General features: G+C 36.6%; 1 protein-coding gene across 5 annotated transcripts in view; it reads left to right on the top strand.

Annotated features, from left to right (window-relative positions):
• The window catches only part of DGKB (diacylglycerol kinase beta), a 589,512-nt gene that overhangs the window by 431,609 nt on the left and 138,988 nt on the right, over positions 1 to 18,915 (top strand). For all 5 annotated transcript variants that reach the window (XM_036246648.1, XM_036246646.1, XM_036246647.1 and 2 more), the window contains one exon: positions 161 to 356. In XM_036246648.1, coding sequence (XP_036102541.1) covers positions 161 to 356 — 196 coding nt within the window. The remainder of the gene's footprint in view (positions 1 to 160; positions 357 to 18,915) is intronic.

The raw sequence follows: 18,915 nt of genomic DNA on the forward strand, positions 1-18,915 counted from the left end.
TTATATTGACATTTAGAGTAAGTGTTGAAGTGTTCTTGAAAAGCTTATTTAGAAATGACAAGGTTATGGTTCTAAAGTTCTTATTAAAAGATAAAGAAATGCAAAAGGGAAAAAAGATAAAATATCTTACTATTTTTGTTCTTTTCTTTTTACTGATCAGTGTGACGGAGTACAGATAGATCTAATAAACATCTCTCTGGAAGGAATTGCTATTTTGAATATACCGAGCATGCATGGAGGATCCAACCTCTGGGGAGAGTCTAAGAGAAGACGAAGCCACCGCCGGATAGAGAAAAAAGGGTCCGACAAGAGGACCACGCTCACAGATGCCAAAGAGTTGAAGTTTGCAAGTCAAGGTAAATTTTCCAACATTCTTTGTGAAATTTCTCTTAATCTGCTTTTGAGAGCTACGTTAAAATTAAAACGTTGTCCATTGTCCCATTGTTTATACACTCATACAGTTGTATTTTTCATAATATTAGCTATGGATGTGTGGTTACATCCTATCATAATAGATTCTATAATCATGTATAAACTGGCTATGTTTTTCACGGATTTTTTTTCTCTTTTGGATCTCTACCTACAGACAACAAATACATGTGGCTACTTAGTGGGTAATCATATAGTGTATATTGTACACTAAATTCTGGAGTGTGATTACCTTGGTCAGGATGTTTGGGTTGTTCTCACGAGGGCCCAGTTAAGGCTTTTCTACGGTTGTTTTGTAAGATTTTTAAATTCTTGGCTTTGTTTGGTCAGGCTGTGACATTGAAGTATCTTATATTCAGCTATTGTTCTAAGTACCAAATATAATAGCATGTAAATCTCACACAGTAAATTTCATTTATCAGCTGTCATTGTCTCAGAAACTGAACAACTACATTTCGGAAACCTGGGGAACAGAGGGCAAGGGACTAATAAAATCAGATAGAATAGGTGTGGATCAGAATTTTCAAGTACCTTGTGATATATTTCATATCGGGACATGACAACCAACTCGTTAATAGATTTTATAAGCAGAGATAACAAATTGGTAGCTGTCTAGTAATTGATCATGTCCAAGTAACTTATGTGCGTTATCCATAGTATTTCTTTACCTTCCAGAGTCTACCTAATACCACTGATGGTATTTAGATGTCTAGGAAAACATATTGGCTCAGCTCAGTGTAAAGACAAAATGTGAAGTTGTTATAGCCTTATTATGGACCCAATAAAATAATAAGTATTTCTTTTAATAAATAAAATAAAATCTGAAGATGGGGGTAGGTTTGATGGTGATAGGAAATAGCTTTATGTTTTGGTGTCTTCAGGTGTCTGATTCAAGTTTCAGTAGCAGCCAGTGACTTCTGTGATGTGGAATTCAGTGACTATGAGGGTGACAAAGATGGATGGAGAAAGTATTAGATATTCTTTTGAAAGAAGTGCTTAGTACAACCTGCCAGTGACAAATGACAGAAGTCGTTGATGTCCCTTAAATGTGTAGATAATCCTAAAGAGAGGTACATCTTGAAAAGTGGTGTGATTTATTTATTTACTTGAAGTTCAAATTATATTTCACTCTCAGTAGTATCTTGCATTGGTTTTAGTTGTATAGCCTACTGGTTAGACAATCATATATATTTTACAAAGCTTATATTTCCAGTCCCCACCTGGCACCACACACAGTCATTGCAGTGTTACCGGCTCTGTTCCCTACGCTGCCCTTGTCATCCTCAGGACTGTTCTCTCACTACAGTCTGCACTTCCCAATCCCTTCACCTCTTGCTCCCAGCGCCCCAACCTTTCCCCTCTGCTAACCACCAGGCCACCCTCTGTGTTGATGAGTCTCTTTCAGTTTTGCTTGTCTGTTTATTTTTTTCTTTAGTTTCCACATGTCAGTGAAATCCTATGATATTTGTCTTTTTCACGAACTGACTTATTTCAAAAGTAGTATACTTTAATACAAGCAAGTTTATACCAAATTAATTAAAAGGCTTTATACTCAGAATGAATATAACTATATGAAAACATGGAGGAAATGGTTTTTTAAAGGAGACATACATAGCCCAGCCGGTGTGGCTCACTGGTTGAGCATCAACCCATGCACCAAGAGGTCGTTGGTTCGATTCCCAGTCAGGGCATGTGCCCAGGTTGTGGGCCCAATCCCCAGTGCAAGGCATACAGGAGGTAGCTAATTGATGTTCTCGCTCACCAGTGTTTCTCTCTCCCCCTCTCCCTTCCTCTCTCTCTAAAATCAATAAAGAAAAAAAATTTTAAAGGAGATATATGTAGAAAAAATTAATAGGTTTGTGCTCTATGAATTTAAAAATGAAGAGAATTAGATATTAATTTCTAAGAGTTATTGTGGTTAATATTATATTTATATTTAAATGTAACATTTACATATAAATGTAAATTTATACGAACATAAAAAATGTCCAAGTATTAAAATTAGTTCAAGGACTACACTGGGATCGAACTTAAGAAGCTCTGCTCTCTCCCCAGGGAAGCAGTGAGTGCATATATATTGCACAGTGATATAGTGATAATTACCTGGAATTAAAAAAGAGTGTTATAGATTAAATATATGACAATTTTCAGGATTATTTTTCTGTTTGGTCACTACATGCCAGCACTTGCTATGTCCTTCACATGTAGACATTAGAAGTACGCATCTGAACTGGTTCTCACTGCTTAACTATCAACTGTGTTCACCCATTGAGCTGTTCAAGTTCACAAGACTCATAGCTATGCTTTTCCAAGACAAGTGTTCGTACACCCCCTATGGAGCTACTGCAGACATACCACTTACTGGCCTCACTTCCCCTCTGTATGATTTTTTTCAAAAATATACTATTGGAGTAAAGCACAGACAAATCAGCCAGAACTGCTCTCATGAGCTGTTGGTCAGTGCTCATAACGATGGGAACAGGCATCTCTTCCCATTCTGCCTTCTTGCTGTCTACTGTCAGCTGTTAAGACCTAGTTTCCCTGAGCTTGGGAAAGAAGAAAGTGGGAACCTGTAGGGTTTGTGACTTAGGAACAGTACTTATTCTCAGTACAAACATGGAGAAAAATAAATTAGAGTTAGTAAAGGTCATTGTGTGAACAATAACAGAAACATGTTTACAACTGATATGGCTCAATCTTTTGTTCCCTGTCTTACCCAACTATGCTAATAGTTTGGGTGTAGTTTTATTTTAAGATAAGTATAATTTCATTGACAAAAAAATAACCTTATTAGCTGAATATAAAATGTAGACAATTATATTATAGTTTTTTCTTTTGATGAAATTTATCAAGAAAATGTTTTTATTTTGCTACATTTTGCAACAGGATAATAGAAAGTATCTCCACTTTCTAAGTCTCTTCAAAGCTTCAAAGTTTTGATTTCAAAATTATTTTGTTAATTATTAAATGTTGTATTTAATAGTGATGGGTGAAAATTATTACTTAAAATATCAGCCTGTATCCCTTTCCTAAATGGTAAATATTTCTGCTATTTCATTTTGTTTTCAATTTCACTAAAACAGCAATGGTAGTAATGTGAGGATCAATCAGCATTTTAAATCTAAATATATTTTCAAATTTACACAAAATATTTACAAGTATTAACTTCAGAATGAAATGTGGAAAATATAATTCTAGCCCATGTATTCTTAACCCAGATTCAAATTAATATATTTTACTCTATTACTAAAAAAGTGAAAAGTGGAAGAGTGTAACTTCTTTTTCAGGAGCACATTCTCAAAATATTAACTAACAATGTTCTAATGTGCCTCCATAAAACACTGGAAGTTGAAAGTAATTTTTTACTATATTGAAACGGTTTCTTGCTTCCATAACCGTTAGAAAGCTTTTGGCAATGGGGGTGGGTGAAGTGGGGGAATCATGCATAACTAGATTTTCGTAATAAAGGTAAATTATTATTTTAGTAGAAGAATTTAAATTAAGGAAAACATTTACAAGGTTTCTTTTTCATTAAAAACATATCATAGACCAAAGGTACAGGATTAGGTTTGTATTATATAATCATTTATATTATATTATATTTATATCTGGGACTCCGATACAATCAATTTACTTGCAGTCTTTGAGGACATTCACAGTATAAGGTTAGAGTACCTTCAATTACGAAATTCCCTGGTTGGAAATGTTGTGGTTGACTTCATTCAAGTTGACCAAAATTATAAGTAACTCACTTAATTTTATTGTTCTTCCGGAAAAAGATTCTATAACAGTTGGATACAATTCTGAAACATATTCACACTCACACTCATCTAATTCAGTAGACATTGTTTCAGTGGGTTTGTCTCTTGTTTTCTGTCTCCATCTCTTTTTGAAATACAAATGGTCTTTAAGCCAAACTGTGCTCTTGGCCAAATAGTCTATCTTTTCCATCCATTTCTGTGGCTAAGTTCATCTTCACTGCCCCCTCTTCTGAATTAAATCTCGGCCTCAGCAAGATGTCTAATAAATTTATTCATATTAATGTATAAATGACTGATTGCAGATGAAAGTAGAGATATTTGCATTTTAAAAGAAATAAAGGCCTTAAGCTAAACCATTATTTTTCAAACTGTGTTCCATTGAGTCATAACTGCAATTCTTCAGAGGTTCAAATTCATTATTGCCATAGTTTATAACAATAAAAAAATATGATAAAAACACCCTAAAGTGTTTTTTATAATACTATTTTTTTCCATAGGAATGACTCTCAAACCTTTAAATTGTGTTATCAGACAAAAAACTACTTTCTCTTTTTCTGCTTGTCTTCCTCCAATTAATTGTGTTAATAGGTAGATTCAAAAGGTAGATTTACATATCCACACATATTCATATGTGTATATATATGTATACATATCCATATTCCATTAGTATATAAATAACTGTCACTTTAACTGAAGAGTCTATAGCTGGTCATCTAAAAATACATCTTTGCATATTCAATGAGGATAATTATACAAATGGTATGTTACCACCATAACACATGTGAATCACATGAAATCACCAAAAAACCCACAAGCTCAGGTATTTTAGTTTATCACAGTCAACAAATAGCATAACAGTCAATGGAAATGAAAACCAGTCACAATGCTAATATTTTAAATGAAAGTTGTAATCACTTTTTAGAAATTTTTGCTTATAAGGTAATTAATTGTATTATAGTAAACTAGCTCCTAAAAATAATAGGCTTGTACTGGTTTCTATATCAAGCACATTTTATCCCAGATTTGTGATATTAACATGCTCATAACTGCAATTAAAAAGTCATCAAGGCAACTGAAACAAATTTCAGCTAAGTATGCAGAATGAGATGAATTTAACTAATTACAACTTCAGGTGCACATCTCAACCAGACAACAAGTAACATCGTATCATGAACTTGTACTGATAAAGTTAAATAACTGTACTAAAAAGACACCCTTTCGAAGTATGTAAAAACCAAACAGTGAGGACCTTCAAGTAATGTGAACAGTTTTTAGTTATTCATATGGTTTCAATTCTGAAGACAAGTCCAACTCTTCCACTTTCCGGCACTGAAGTCAGAATGATGCAGGACAGCCCAGTGGGCTGTGAACGTGTGTACCGTTGCCTGGCCGGCGAGGCTCAGTGGACTGAGTGCCGTCCCATGGACTGAGTCCAGGTTCGATTCCCGGTCAGAGCACGTGCCTGGGTTGTGGGCTCGATCCCCCCTGGGGGGAGGGGGTGCAGGAGGCAGCGATTGATATTTCTCTCTCACATCGATGTTTCTGTCTCCTTCCTCTCTCTATAAAAAAAAATCAATAAAAACATATTTTTTAAAAAGTTTGTACCATTTACAATGACTTATCTTTCTGGATCAGGAGATCCCCAGTACTGCGCACTGAAACCAAGTACAGAAATGAATAAAAAGTAGGATTCCTATGCACTGCAGCTGTCTTCATCAAAACACCTCCACTGTGGTCATAGGTTGATCGTGTTGAAAGTGTTCATAGTTAAAAGCTTTAGAATGTATTTTTACAAATAAAATTCTAATATGCTCTTTTCATTTACTGGTTTCTAAAATATTGCTTCATTAAAAAAAAAATGGTTGACTGCTTTAAAATGTTTGAAAACCACTGAGCAAAAGTAATTACATTTAAGCCATAGAATTTCAAACATTTTCCGAAGCGAAGGAAGGTACTTTCAGGAGCAGCTGGACTTCCTGCTTGAAACCTCATTAACTGGGTGACAGTCTACCCCACCTATGGATACAGGTAGCCAGGTATATCATTAAAACTAATTAATATATGAATCCCCATTAAATTTTCAATAGTGGAATTCCCATTTACCAATGCTAATTCTCTCATTTGGGCTGAATTTCCCAAAGAGCGGCGCGCACGCCACTGCTGAAAACTGAGTTGGTTTAAGCAGCGCACAGATGAATATTTTAAAGTTTAATAGTTTTTGTATTTACTATTACAGTTGTTTTCTCTTTATAGTAAGGGATGCTTTTTTAAAAAATGTATAATTATAATGTAAATTTAATTTTTAAAAATAAGTTGATTTAAGTAAAAACCAAAACTAAACAATAATTCAGGAGGTCCATGGATATGGCAGAAATGGAAAGCAGACCCCCAAAAATACTAATGTGTGGAAAGTTGCACTGGGCTAGTATTTTAGCTTCCACCACTTTGTACAATGTGCATAGTCCCAATTTTGAATACTTAGTTAGTGTAGATAATATTTTTATTCTTCATCATGTTACATAAAATGTGCTACATATCAGTTCCCCGAGAAGAAGCATTTCCGTGTACCAGACACTGTATGTGCCCACATCCTACCTTATTTGATATCTGGGTACTGTGCTAGAGAAGACGAACACCCTGATTCTGACTAGGAGCCAGAGGGGAGAAACTATGTATCTGATTGGCTGTCGCGGAATTTCTCTGCATCAAATGACTTTATTAATATATATATTTTTAAAAACTCTGAAGAAGGAGGGAAAAACTCAATGTAAGTCCAATCGATCAAAGAGAATAAATGAGTTGGTGTCTGAGGAAACTTGGCAAAACTGGAATTTCTTTGGCCTCTTAAGATAAATCAGGTTGTTGGTTCTGATATCTCGGTCTTTAAAATGGGGATGGTGAGTTCTGGAATAGTTGAGATTAGTGAGTGTGTGCTGTGTGTTGTGTTTCCTGGGAAATTGCACAAAGAGCATTTAAATAGTAAGACCCCAATACTTTCTATACCTTGAAAAATTTTGCTTCTCTGAAATTTGATGGTAATGGACATTTGTCATCCATTATCAATTTTTCTAGACATTTTTCTGGGTGATTTAGGGTAATTTAGAAGGCAGTGTTTTAAGTTGTTTAAATATAACTGCAATATTCATTTTAGAACTGAAGATGATGTATTTGGCATTCAAACACCAGCAAGCAGAACAATTTCCAAGCATTTAAACTCAGTAATTAAATCAATTAAATTTGAAACAAGAAAAGGATTTCATGCTGCATTATTATACCTGGATATTAAAATTGTTGGAGAAAGAGCGTGGCATTTGAGATGTTGCATTTCACAAAAATATATAGACACACGAATACCGTGATAATTTCTTGGTTGAAAATAGATAGAGCCAAACATTTGCTATCTAGTAACCTTTAAGAGATGTCTCAAAATGAGTTCCTAATTGTATGTTTTCAAACAGCCTCCCTTGAAGATGTCCAGCGATGTGTAACGCATGTAATAGCATGTACTTAATAAAGCTATCTAAATATAAAAATTTGTTCGCAATTGAAGATTACATCATATACCTGGATATCTTCATGGGGTGACTTTTTTTTCTTATAAAAGTCATGCTTCTAAAGTTTAAAACAGGAATAAAATGAAATTAGAGAACATGAGAAATATTTCCTGTATGTAAAACTACAAATGTATTTCAAAATAGAAGATCGTGTATTCTCATATTTGGCATAGCTATCTTATAAAAACATGTATATTATGAAGAAGCAGTTGTAAAATTTATTTGTCATGACACTATAAAAACTGTATAGAAACTGCTAGCCTCCTAGAAATTTGGGAAGCAGAAACCATAAGTTGAAAAAATTAATGTTTTAGGAACAATTTAAACACTAAATGACAATCTTTGGAATATTTTTCTATCCCTTCTGGAGCTCTATAAAACACCTTTTTGTAGCTATCATCATTTCTCATTTTTGCCATGTTCAACAGTCAAATTTTCAAAATCTGACATGCAGTAAAATTCCCAAAACACATCTGACATGCAGGATAGAGGCAGAAATTCTTATAGCAACACTGGTAAGCCCATAAAATTATTTGGGATGTAATGTAATAGATAAGTAATCATTTAAAAAAGAAAATGGTGTTTTCTGATCATTTCATAAATGAGATTGTTGCTGGGAAGGGCTTATTCTTGAAAACTCATTGAAACGAGGAAAACAGAGGAGATGACCGGACAAGGGCAGTGTGCTCACCTGGGGATTCTGGGACAGCCTGAGGACAGTGAAGTTTTAGTAGCAGTCACATATTGAAAAATATATGGTCTGGCCATCAGTTTAATAGATGCAAGGGAAGAAGAAAAGAAATTTGTGTACTTGAGGTTTTAAATTAAGGCTCAGCTATTACCTTCTCTGACATCTGAGGCAGCACACCCTCTTATTTTCCAAATGCTAATGCTGTTCTGAGAAGCTCTACATTTCTAGCTATTGATTTTAATTGTAACTTCAGGGAAGGATGAAAAATATGAGCGCTTTAACGGGTCATTTTCTCTACAATGTTGATGTCCAGTATCAGTGATCAAATAACCATCGTATTGGTTTCTGTGACATAGTATCCAATCCCGAGTCTGTTGAAAATAGTGACAGGGCATCTCTCAGACTGAGACTGCATTATAATTGTGAGTAAATTTAACTCATGCAGCCGTGGACATATCAACCATATTTTCAAGTTAAATAAATATTGGCTGATTATACAAGCTTCAACTAATTAAATAACACTCGTAAAGCATGCTTTCAAATAGTAGTCACATAAAGTTTCCAAAGATGAGACCATGCGTAGAAGTTTCCTAAATATAAAGCCCTATAGTAATCTTGCCATTTGAAGGTAATGATTTGAAGCTCGTGTAATAGATGTGTCCCAGGGAACTGAAAAGAATTTGTCCTATAATCAGGACCTATGACCACAAATTAGGGAGGAATTTTAAAAATAGTTAGCATTCAAGAACTATTAAAAAGAACATGAAGTCGACTGCATACATTGTTAAACATAGGTCATAGTTTTATTTCTTTTTCTGTTGGTATTAAAAATGATGCTTTCTTTTCATCGGGATCTGAAATAATAAACAAGGAAAAGTATCATTTCATTGAGAATTAAACTTCAACGGCACCATCTTGTGGAATTACATCTTATTTAGAGATTTCAGGTGCTACCAGGAGGGATATTAGACTGTTATTCTACCGCTATTTTTTAAGTTTCGTCGTGATTACCCTAACGCATGTACTGAAATGACCACAATCTGGCATCGGGTTCTCTCTGCACACATGTGTCTAACTACCAGAGGGCACCACGGGGTCCTGCAGAGCAAAGACACGTGTTTCTCGGAAGAATCAAATCCCATCGTCCATTAAATTATGTTTGAGCTGCATGGATTTGACTTCACCAAGGCGACTAAAGACTGCTGCTCCATTGCCATGAATGTTGTTTTCATGAATAGTCTTATTTATTGATATTTTTTCTTTACTGATTTTTAGAAAGAGAGGAAGGGAGAGGGAGAGAGAGAGAGGATAATCGATGAGAGAGAACATCTATTGGCCGCCTCCTGCACGCCCCCCACTGGGGGTTTGGCCCTCCACCTGGGCATGTGCCCTGACCGGGAATTGAGCCGGTGACCTCTTGGTGCATGGGTCGATGCTCAACCACTAGCCACACCAGCCGGGCTAGTCTTATTTTATATACCGAGCTAGTTAACATATAAAAACAGTAGCTTCTTGGATAGTATCCAGCCAACGCTGTTTTTAAAGATCATCGTTTCCACCACATTGAATAATTATTTTCCTGGCTTAATAAAAACATTTCAGTTGCTCTTCCTTTGATAAACTGTGGGTTTACAAATGGGTTGTTTTTTTTTTTTTGTCTTAGGTGGTGCCTATCGGCCACTGTAAAGTACAACCATTAATCAGAATAAGATCAAGATTGAGGCCTGAATGTTATAAGCTGGCAGTCATTAGAAATAAGAGTAAAAAACTCTATGGATAAATATGACTAATTTAAATAAGCCCCAGGGAGCTTTTTTGAGAAAGTTCAAATGCCTGATGAATGCTACACTGTTATTCTAATTATCCCATAATATGGTACAAAATAACAATCTCATTCCATCCTTTTATTTACAAAGCTGCTCCAATTATCATTATATTTTACCTGTTCAAGCTCTGAAAGATTGTTCCTCGTTCAGAGAGTCATTAAAAGAGAATAATTATATTATATTTCACAGATTCACAGAAAGAAAATGTACCTTGGAACAATTTCATTTCCCTGAACAGTTGTTCATTTCAGGGTTGAAGACAGGTCTATTAAGTACCTTCTCCGCTTTTTAAACATGTCAAATCTAACCATTAATACTAAAATTAGTAATTTGATTTTGATTAAATGAAAGAATCAGCTGCTATTTGTAGAACTTAATTTCAGTGAATGAAACAAACATAACAATATTTCCAAAATATATTGAATGACAAAGTAAGAATCTTTTTATGCACAGTAATTTAAATTCATGTCTCTTCCGATAGTTAAAGCTATTAGCATACTGACATTTTTCCCTATTGATGCTTGAGAATATGTACTTCTCCATCCAAAACATTACATAAAGCATTTTTTTTTTTTTTTTTACTGAGTATATGGCATTCAAATTTGCAGAATATTTTGGTAGAAGAAAAATAAAGAATATCAACCAACATCACAGAATATTACAGTTTTAGATTTATTGCAAGAGAGGTTCATGGAATTTGTGATTAGATGTATGTTTAAAATTAGAGTCATGTGCATGAAAATGTGACTGTGAAGAAAGCAGGTCTAAGACAGGTTACTTCATATTTGAACAGTTGGTGCAATAAGCTCTCTATGGTCACATGCAAGTAATACCTTAAGCCTTACATCTCTCCTGTAAGTAATTGAGCAATAATGAAATAACATACTAATCACTGAGGGTTTCGCCAAGCTTTCTATACTTGACAATAAGCACTTTCTTCCCTAAGAGTCCTTATATTGTAGTCTTTTCTTACTTCACCCTGGCCAGCTCCCTAGACTGAAGTACCAGGATACCTAGTGAGCCTAGTGACAAGCAAGGAGTCAATGCTTCTGTTACCCAGTATACAATTGTGAAAGACTCCCTGGCCCATGTGCCTCAATTGGTTGAAGTGTCATCATTCCAGACACTGAGAGGTTGTGGGTTCAATACCAGGTCAGGTTGCAGATTTGATCCCAGATCAAGGCAAATACAGGAAGGCAAACGAATGATGTTATATTCTCTCTCTCTCTCTCTCTCTCTCTCTCTCTCTCTCTCTCATCCATAAGCATGTCCTTGGGTGAGGATTAACAAAAATACAATTAAGAAAGATGGTATTTAATTTTTAAAAGGCAGTAATTGTATCCCATTTAAATTTTTAAATGTGTGTAGGATTTAACGAACTCTAAGAGATAAAAGTGAATTAATCTGCGTGTCTCATTTTTAAAGTATATAACTGTCCTCTTTTGAGTTGGAGGTTGAATCTGAGATTTTGCACATTTTTGTAGTTAGATATTTTTAAATTCTTCATTAATATATGTTCTGTTCTTTTTATTAATGAAACTTATTTCTTTAAAGGGATTCTATAAGGTCTTTATGTTAATTGTTTTAAGATAGACTATTTTGGATTTCCATTGCTTTTTCTTTTGTTTTCATTTTGTTGTTTGATTTTTGAGTGTTTTATTTATTACCTTTGCAGACATTTTTTATTCAAATGTTCATATGAAAGTAATTAACAAGGAACTGTACCAGTGTTTTTATTCTGGAGGAAGGGAATGAGTGTGCTGTTTACAGTAGACAATGAAATTGAGCTTCCTTTGCCAGTCAAGAAAAATATTCAGTTATCCAAAATACTATGAACAAACAAAAATGAAATAAATATATTAGTTTAGGCAATATATTGAATTAAACTAAAAAATATCTGACATTTTTAACCTCTCCAGTACACTTTAATAAATCAGGGTGTTTACTAGTAAGACAAATGCCGTGATCATGTATATATCGTAAAAGTTTGTGTCTGAGTCTATATGCATGTATATTGACTTCATTTGTGGGGAAAAGCTAATGGGCATGCAGGTATCAAAATGATGCATGGAACCTGGCTGGTATGGCTCAGTAGTTGAGCACCAACCCATGCACCAAGAGGTTGCTGGTTCAATTCCTGGTCAGGGCACATGCCCAGGCGGTGGGCCTGAACCCCAGTGGGGGCATGCAGGAGGCGGCCAATCGATGTTCTTTCTCATCGATGTATCTATCTCTCCCTCTCTCTTCTTCTCTCTCTAAAATCAATAAAGATAATTTTTTTTTTTTTTTAATGATGCATGGAAGGGAAACATCTCTTGAACACATTATTTAGAAAGTCCCAGTCAGAATACCAGGAAAGCAAAACATTGCTTTAGTAGGAAGGAAGGGGAATTTTATTTTTAATAACCAAACAGAGTATGAGAGAACAGTGTTCTCTAAACTGCAAATCATTATCCCACTATCCCAAGGGCAAAGGACAGAAATAGGGAGAAGGAAGAAGTCATTCCTTTTTTTCTGTCTTTCTTTTTCTTCAATTCATGTCATCTTTGAAGAATACTGCATTCTTCAAATTCCATCACTCTTCCTCCTCCATATGAGAAGAACTTACCGCATTAGCCGAACAACTCACTCTCTTGATTAACCATTATAGCACATTTACACCCACTTACAGATCAGAAGACAATAGCTTCTGAAGTTCTGTAGGAAAATTTTGTTCCAATACTGTATTGACTTTATGTGTGCGAGATACTTAATTTTTCGGCATTTTTAGTTGAGTTGTAGTTGACATATAATGTTAAGTTTAAGGTGTACACAGTATTGATTTGATGCATTTATATATTGCAATATGGTTGCCACCATCATGTTAGATACACCTCTATTATGTCACATAATTGTCATTATGTCATTGTGAGAACAATTAAGAGCTAGTGTCTTAGTAGATTTTAAGTTTATCATACAGTAATATCGTCTTTCTTTTTTGGTTTACATCTTCCTATAAAGTGTATCATCAATGGGAATTAGCATATAATATTACACCAATTGTTTATCTCATCTCATTCCATTCCATCTTCCTCCTACTTTCTGTTCAGCTCAGCCTCTGAGGGGAAGACTTTTGACATGGACATTGAAGACCAGTGAATTTCTTGAGGCGGGCTTTAGTTTTAGTTTTCTAAACTATAATCACAGAAGCTATAATACAGGGTGGGGTGAAAGTAAGTTTACAATTGTTCGTATGGAAAATAATATAATAACTGGTAAACAATGATACAGGAATGCACTCTGTGTCTCTTGCACTCACAACTGTAAACCTACTTTTGCCCCAACCTGTACTTTGATTAAAAAAAAATGTGACAAGCCAATTATTATTATTATTATTATTTTTTATCCTCACCAAGGACATTTTTCCATTTTTTATTTAGACAGAGCAAGAGGGAGAGAGAGGAAGAGAGAGAGAGAGAGAGAGAAACATCGACATGAAAGGGACACATTGACTGGCTGCCACCCACATGACCCAACCAGGGCTGGGGACAAACTGCAACCAAAGTACATGCCCTTAGCAGGAACCGAACCCGGGTCTCTCTGGACCACAGGCCGACTCTCTCACCGCTGAGCCAAACTGGCCAGGGCGACAAACCAATTAATATTAACCTGACCAAGTCTGTTTCCTAACCTATATAAATGGAGATAATAATTTTTGAATTTTTTACCTCATAGTGCAATTTATACATCTCAACATATTTTAAATAATAATTTGCTATAGACATGTAACATGGTTTTATTATTGTTCCATCAACCTAAAAATGAGCACAAGGCTATCTAGAATATGAAAAGCACTTCCATCTGGCAGGTGTGGCTCAGTGGTTGAGCGTCGACCCATGCACCAAGAGGTCGTCGGTTCGATTCCCTATCAGGACACATGCCCAGGTTGTGGGCATGATCCCCAGTGGGGGGCATGCAGGAGGCGGTTTATTGATGTTCTCTCTCATCAATGCTTCCTTCTCTTTCTCCCTCTGATTTTCTCTCTCTCTCTAATCAATAAAGGAAAATAACTTACTAACTAACTAAATAAATAAAACACGGCCCACACTTGTAAGAGAAGAGGTAACACTGAGGGTTTATTCTCCAGCGATGCAAACAATAGCCCTCCTAGGAATTAATCCTGGCACCATAGAATTATAAAAAGGGATCCATATTTCAAATTATAAAAAAAAAAAATTTAGTGTTCTGAAAAACTATATTATGATTAAGTGTTAAGTTCTCAGGACTTGAAATCTTTAAATGAGAACAGATGAGGATTAAGACGCTGATTGCATTCTGATCCATCTTTGAATTAAAACAGTTATTTATCATCCCGTCCCCAAAAGGAACAAAATCCCATTTCGAATATATGTACTAATAACATTTGCTTAAAATTCAGTCGACTCTTTCTTGGCGTGGCCATAACTGAAATACTGTGTTTATCCGGTTGGCTGCTTCTTTGGTGAATCGTGGGAAATGCAAGGTGCCCCCTCCGCACTCCCCTTGGTCGGGCACCGTCCGGCTCTCACAATCCGTCAAAGATGTTAGACTGTGGTGACCGCAGGACTGATTGCCCGGGAGCCACACGAACCCGGTGCCCGTGACCACTCCCACCTCCAGTGGTTTTCCAGCACAGTCCAAGTCGCCCCAGCAAACAATTTAGACTTTATCTGCTGCTGTTAAATCTCTGTTTCTCTCTTGAGGGTACAGTACCTTACCTGTGACTCACAGACGTGTTTATAAACCCTCTCTAAAGTAGGTTGTACAGGAAGATACAAGCTGCCTGACAACTTGATGAGCCTGTGATGCTGCCTGCTGGGGTGGAAATACATTGTAGAAAAAGACAGCGGGCAGTGATGGGGCCTGGTAGGCTGCAAAACTCTTCAAACTGGCACCAGCTGCGGACCAATAGGTGTGGCAATAACTGTCAACCCGAGTCATGGCCCTTTACCATAGAGTCAGAAAGAAGGAGAAGGTTGGAGGAGGTCCATGGTTTTATGTAAAGTGTAGTGCCTCCTGCTTTGAGCCAGTTTTTCTAGGCAGCCTGGGTGCAGCCTTGTTGTGGGTCATTCCCAAGTCTCAGGAAAGCATTTTGTGTGGCCTGAAGACTCGGCATTTCTATTTTCATGTTCTTGCATGGGTTGCTTTATTGTTGACGCTACTATTTTTAAATTCAAGAGGAACAATTCTCACAGTTAAAGTGTAGGATGTCTAGATTCTCATAAAGGGTGGGAAGTATAGTCATGGTTCATATTCTTTCGCCATCTGAGAACATGTTTCCGTGTCTCGAATCTCGTTGCCTGCTCTTCATGGACATCACTAGGGTGGATTATGTCTTTAAGAGTAACATGTCCCAAGAGTGACTTTCTCTTGTTCTGTTTCCGTTGTTGCTAGTATCATATCTTCAATCTAGCATTATCTCTAAATAAGCCTTTTATATGTATATATAATATGTGCATATCACTCTTTTTTCCATAAATCATCATTGTATGAACAGATTATGCTTTTATTAACACCTTTTTCCTCAACTTAACTATTTTCTTGATTAACCGCTGGTTTCTGTCTTCATTAGAAATCATGTAAGATAGACAAACTTCAAAGATTGAATGACATGGAACTCAGCTCTTAAACTAAGCAAATTGATTTTCCTCATTTTAAATCTGTTCTTTCTAGGGCTATTAGATAGGGTGTCTGAAGCCCTTTTCCATATCTCATGGATAAATGACAAAGAACCATCATGCTAGGACCAAAACCGTCGATGCAAATAAGTCTTCATTCAGTAGCTTAATGTGTGCCCAGCCGAGTGGATTTGTGACGCTCTTCTTCCCCTCATTCCACTCAGCCCCGCTGAACTTGTTGTTGTTGTTGTTAATCCTCACCCAAGGATGTTTTCCCGGTGATTTTTAGATAGAATGGAAGGAAGAGAGGGAGAGAGTGTGGGAGAGAGAGAGAGAGACATCAATGTGCCTCTCACACCACCCCGACCAGGCCTGGGATCGAGCCTGCAGCCCAGGTATGTGCCTGGAATTGAACTCAGGACCCTTCAGTCCATCAGTGAACACTGTAACAGCTGAGCCAAACTGGTCAAGGCTCAGTTGATTTTTTTTGTTTTAATCCTCACCCGAGGATACTTTTTTCCATTTATTTTCAGATAGAGTGGGAGGAAGAGAGAGAAAGAGACAGCGATGTGAGAGAGACACATCGACTGGTTGCCTCCTGCATGACCTGACCAGGGCTGAGGACAAACCGCAACCGAGATATGTGCCCTCGACCGGAATCGAACCCGTGACTCACTGGTCCACGGGCCGACGCTCTAACTGCTGAGCCAAACCAGCCAGGGCCCAACTTACACTTCAATCAGAAGGTGAGGCAAACATTTACTTGCTCCATATCTTCACCAACACTTTGTGTCTTTTTAACTTTGTTATTCCAGTTTATATGCTTTAGTGATGCATGTTACTGATGACCAATGATGTGGAGCACCGTTTTATGTGACCAGGTTATTAGCAAATCTTTTTTGTGAGATGTCTGTCATAGTCTCTTGTCTATGTTTTTATGGAGTCTGTCTTTCTATCTATCTATCTATCGATCTATTCATTCATCTATATATATGTGTGTCTATATTTGAAAGAAATAGAGTATTTTGTTAGTTCTATGGTGTACAAATATATTTTCCCACTGGGTGGCTTGCCTCTTTACTTTATTAATGATGTCTCTTGAAAATCCGAATGTCTTAATTGTATTAAAGTCCAGTGTATCAGTTATTCTTTTTTGATGATTGCTTTTCATTTGTGGTTATTTTTAAAAACCTTTTAAAACATCTCCTATGTCATTTTTGAGAAACTCAATTTGTGTAACTTTTAGATGAAATTGATTTTTGTGCATGGTTTAAGGTCAAGGTCAGGAATAATTTGTTTTTCATATCATTATTTAATGTACACAGCAGTGTTTATTGAAAAAGCTCCTAGCCCACTGCTTGGTGGTAACATAATCTTAATTCAAGTGCCCATTTATGTGTTGATTTATTTCTGGCCTAGGTACTCCATGCTGAAAATAGGCAAAGTGTTTCTCAAGTGTCAGATAGTAAATATTTTAAGTTTCCCTGGTCATATGCTCTCTGTCACACCCACTCAGCTCTGACCCAGTAGCAAACGTAGTCAGAGACTGTACCTCAGTGGATGGGGATGGCGGTGTTCTGATGAATCCTGACTTAGGGAAACAGGCAGCAAGCCCGATCTGTCTCAAAGCTACAGCCTGTGATACCTGTTCATCGTTGATTCTTTAGCAATCCTTACGTCAAAACTTCACTGTCCTGTCTAATGTTTTGTTCTTCAAGAGAACACATCCTTTATGTATCTCTTACACGTTTTTTAATCGGCTTGTTAATTTCTCCCCTCTTTAAGAAAATTAACTGCAGGAGTTTTGCTTGGAACTGCATTTGTGAATTTAGGAAAAACTGACATCTTGACAATCTGTGTCTTCTAATGCATGAACATGGTGCATCTGTCCATTGATTTAGGTTTTTCTTAATTTGTTATAATAATGGTTTATAATTTCCTATATAGTAGTCTTCAGCCTAGTTACTTGATGTGCTGGTATGCTGTCCTAAACAGTATTTTTTTCTAGTATTTACTTTCCAGTTGTCTTTGCTGTTATGCAAATACAAACCATTCTAAAGCTACTCATCAGTCCTAGTAGTATATCCATAGATGCTGTTGGATTTTAAATATCTGTAATTATGTTTCATGTGCGTGGGGACAGTTTTATTTCTTTCTTTTCTACCTTTTCATTTTTCTTTTCTTATTTTCCCAGTTAAGGTTTCTCATACAAAATTGAATACAAGTGGTGATAGTGGAATCTGATATAGTGTGAGGGGTTTCAGTAGTTCACCGTTTATCTGTGGGCTGTATTTCTTCCACAGAGGATGGCAAGCTGCCCTTAGCCCCTGTCAGTCATTCTTGATTGATGTTTGTTGTATAAATTAAGCAACACCCTTGGTGGCTAGCCTATCTTGCTTTCATTTTCTGTGTTATTTCTCTCTTTTTTTTAAGGTTATACCCCAAGTTAGCCACTCCTATCTTTTTGCTTATTGCAATAATTACACCTACCTTTCTTCTGGCTATTATGAGCTACTTCTTGGTATCTATTAATTAGAGACTATCTTACTACCATTTCTACCAGGAATCCAGTTCTGTAGTGGCATTTCCTACCCTGCCGGCAGAAGACCACTACGCCTGTGCTTCTCAATGACACTGACGCCCCTCTTCCTAGCACACTCTTTATTGTTTGGTCAATGGAGTGCCCAGGGGGCTATTCTATAAACGATAGGTAGCTGGTGGTGTTTCTAGCCTTACCTATATATTTCCCCCCTCAGGCATGCTCAACGTGCCGAGTCATTTAATCTTTCTCCTTTATGTTCCATGGCAGTTCTAGGACCTCCCTTAGCAGGGCCCTGTGTTTCCCCAAGCTTCCAGGAACCATGCTAGCTCAGCTCACACCGTCTCCTAGAGTATGTGCCGGGGTTTTACATTCTATGTCACAGGACAGTGCTCCCTGTCACCTGCAACCATACCTAAATGTACATTCTCTGAGCTGTTGTCAGGGACCCCCAGGATCCAGACTGTGCGCATCCTCCC

Source organism: Molossus molossus, unplaced genomic scaffold (genome assembly GCF_014108415.1).
Source record: "Molossus molossus isolate mMolMol1 unplaced genomic scaffold, mMolMol1.p scaffold_m16_p_7, whole genome shotgun sequence".
Taxonomy (NCBI): domain Eukaryota; kingdom Metazoa; phylum Chordata; class Mammalia; order Chiroptera; family Molossidae; genus Molossus; species Molossus molossus.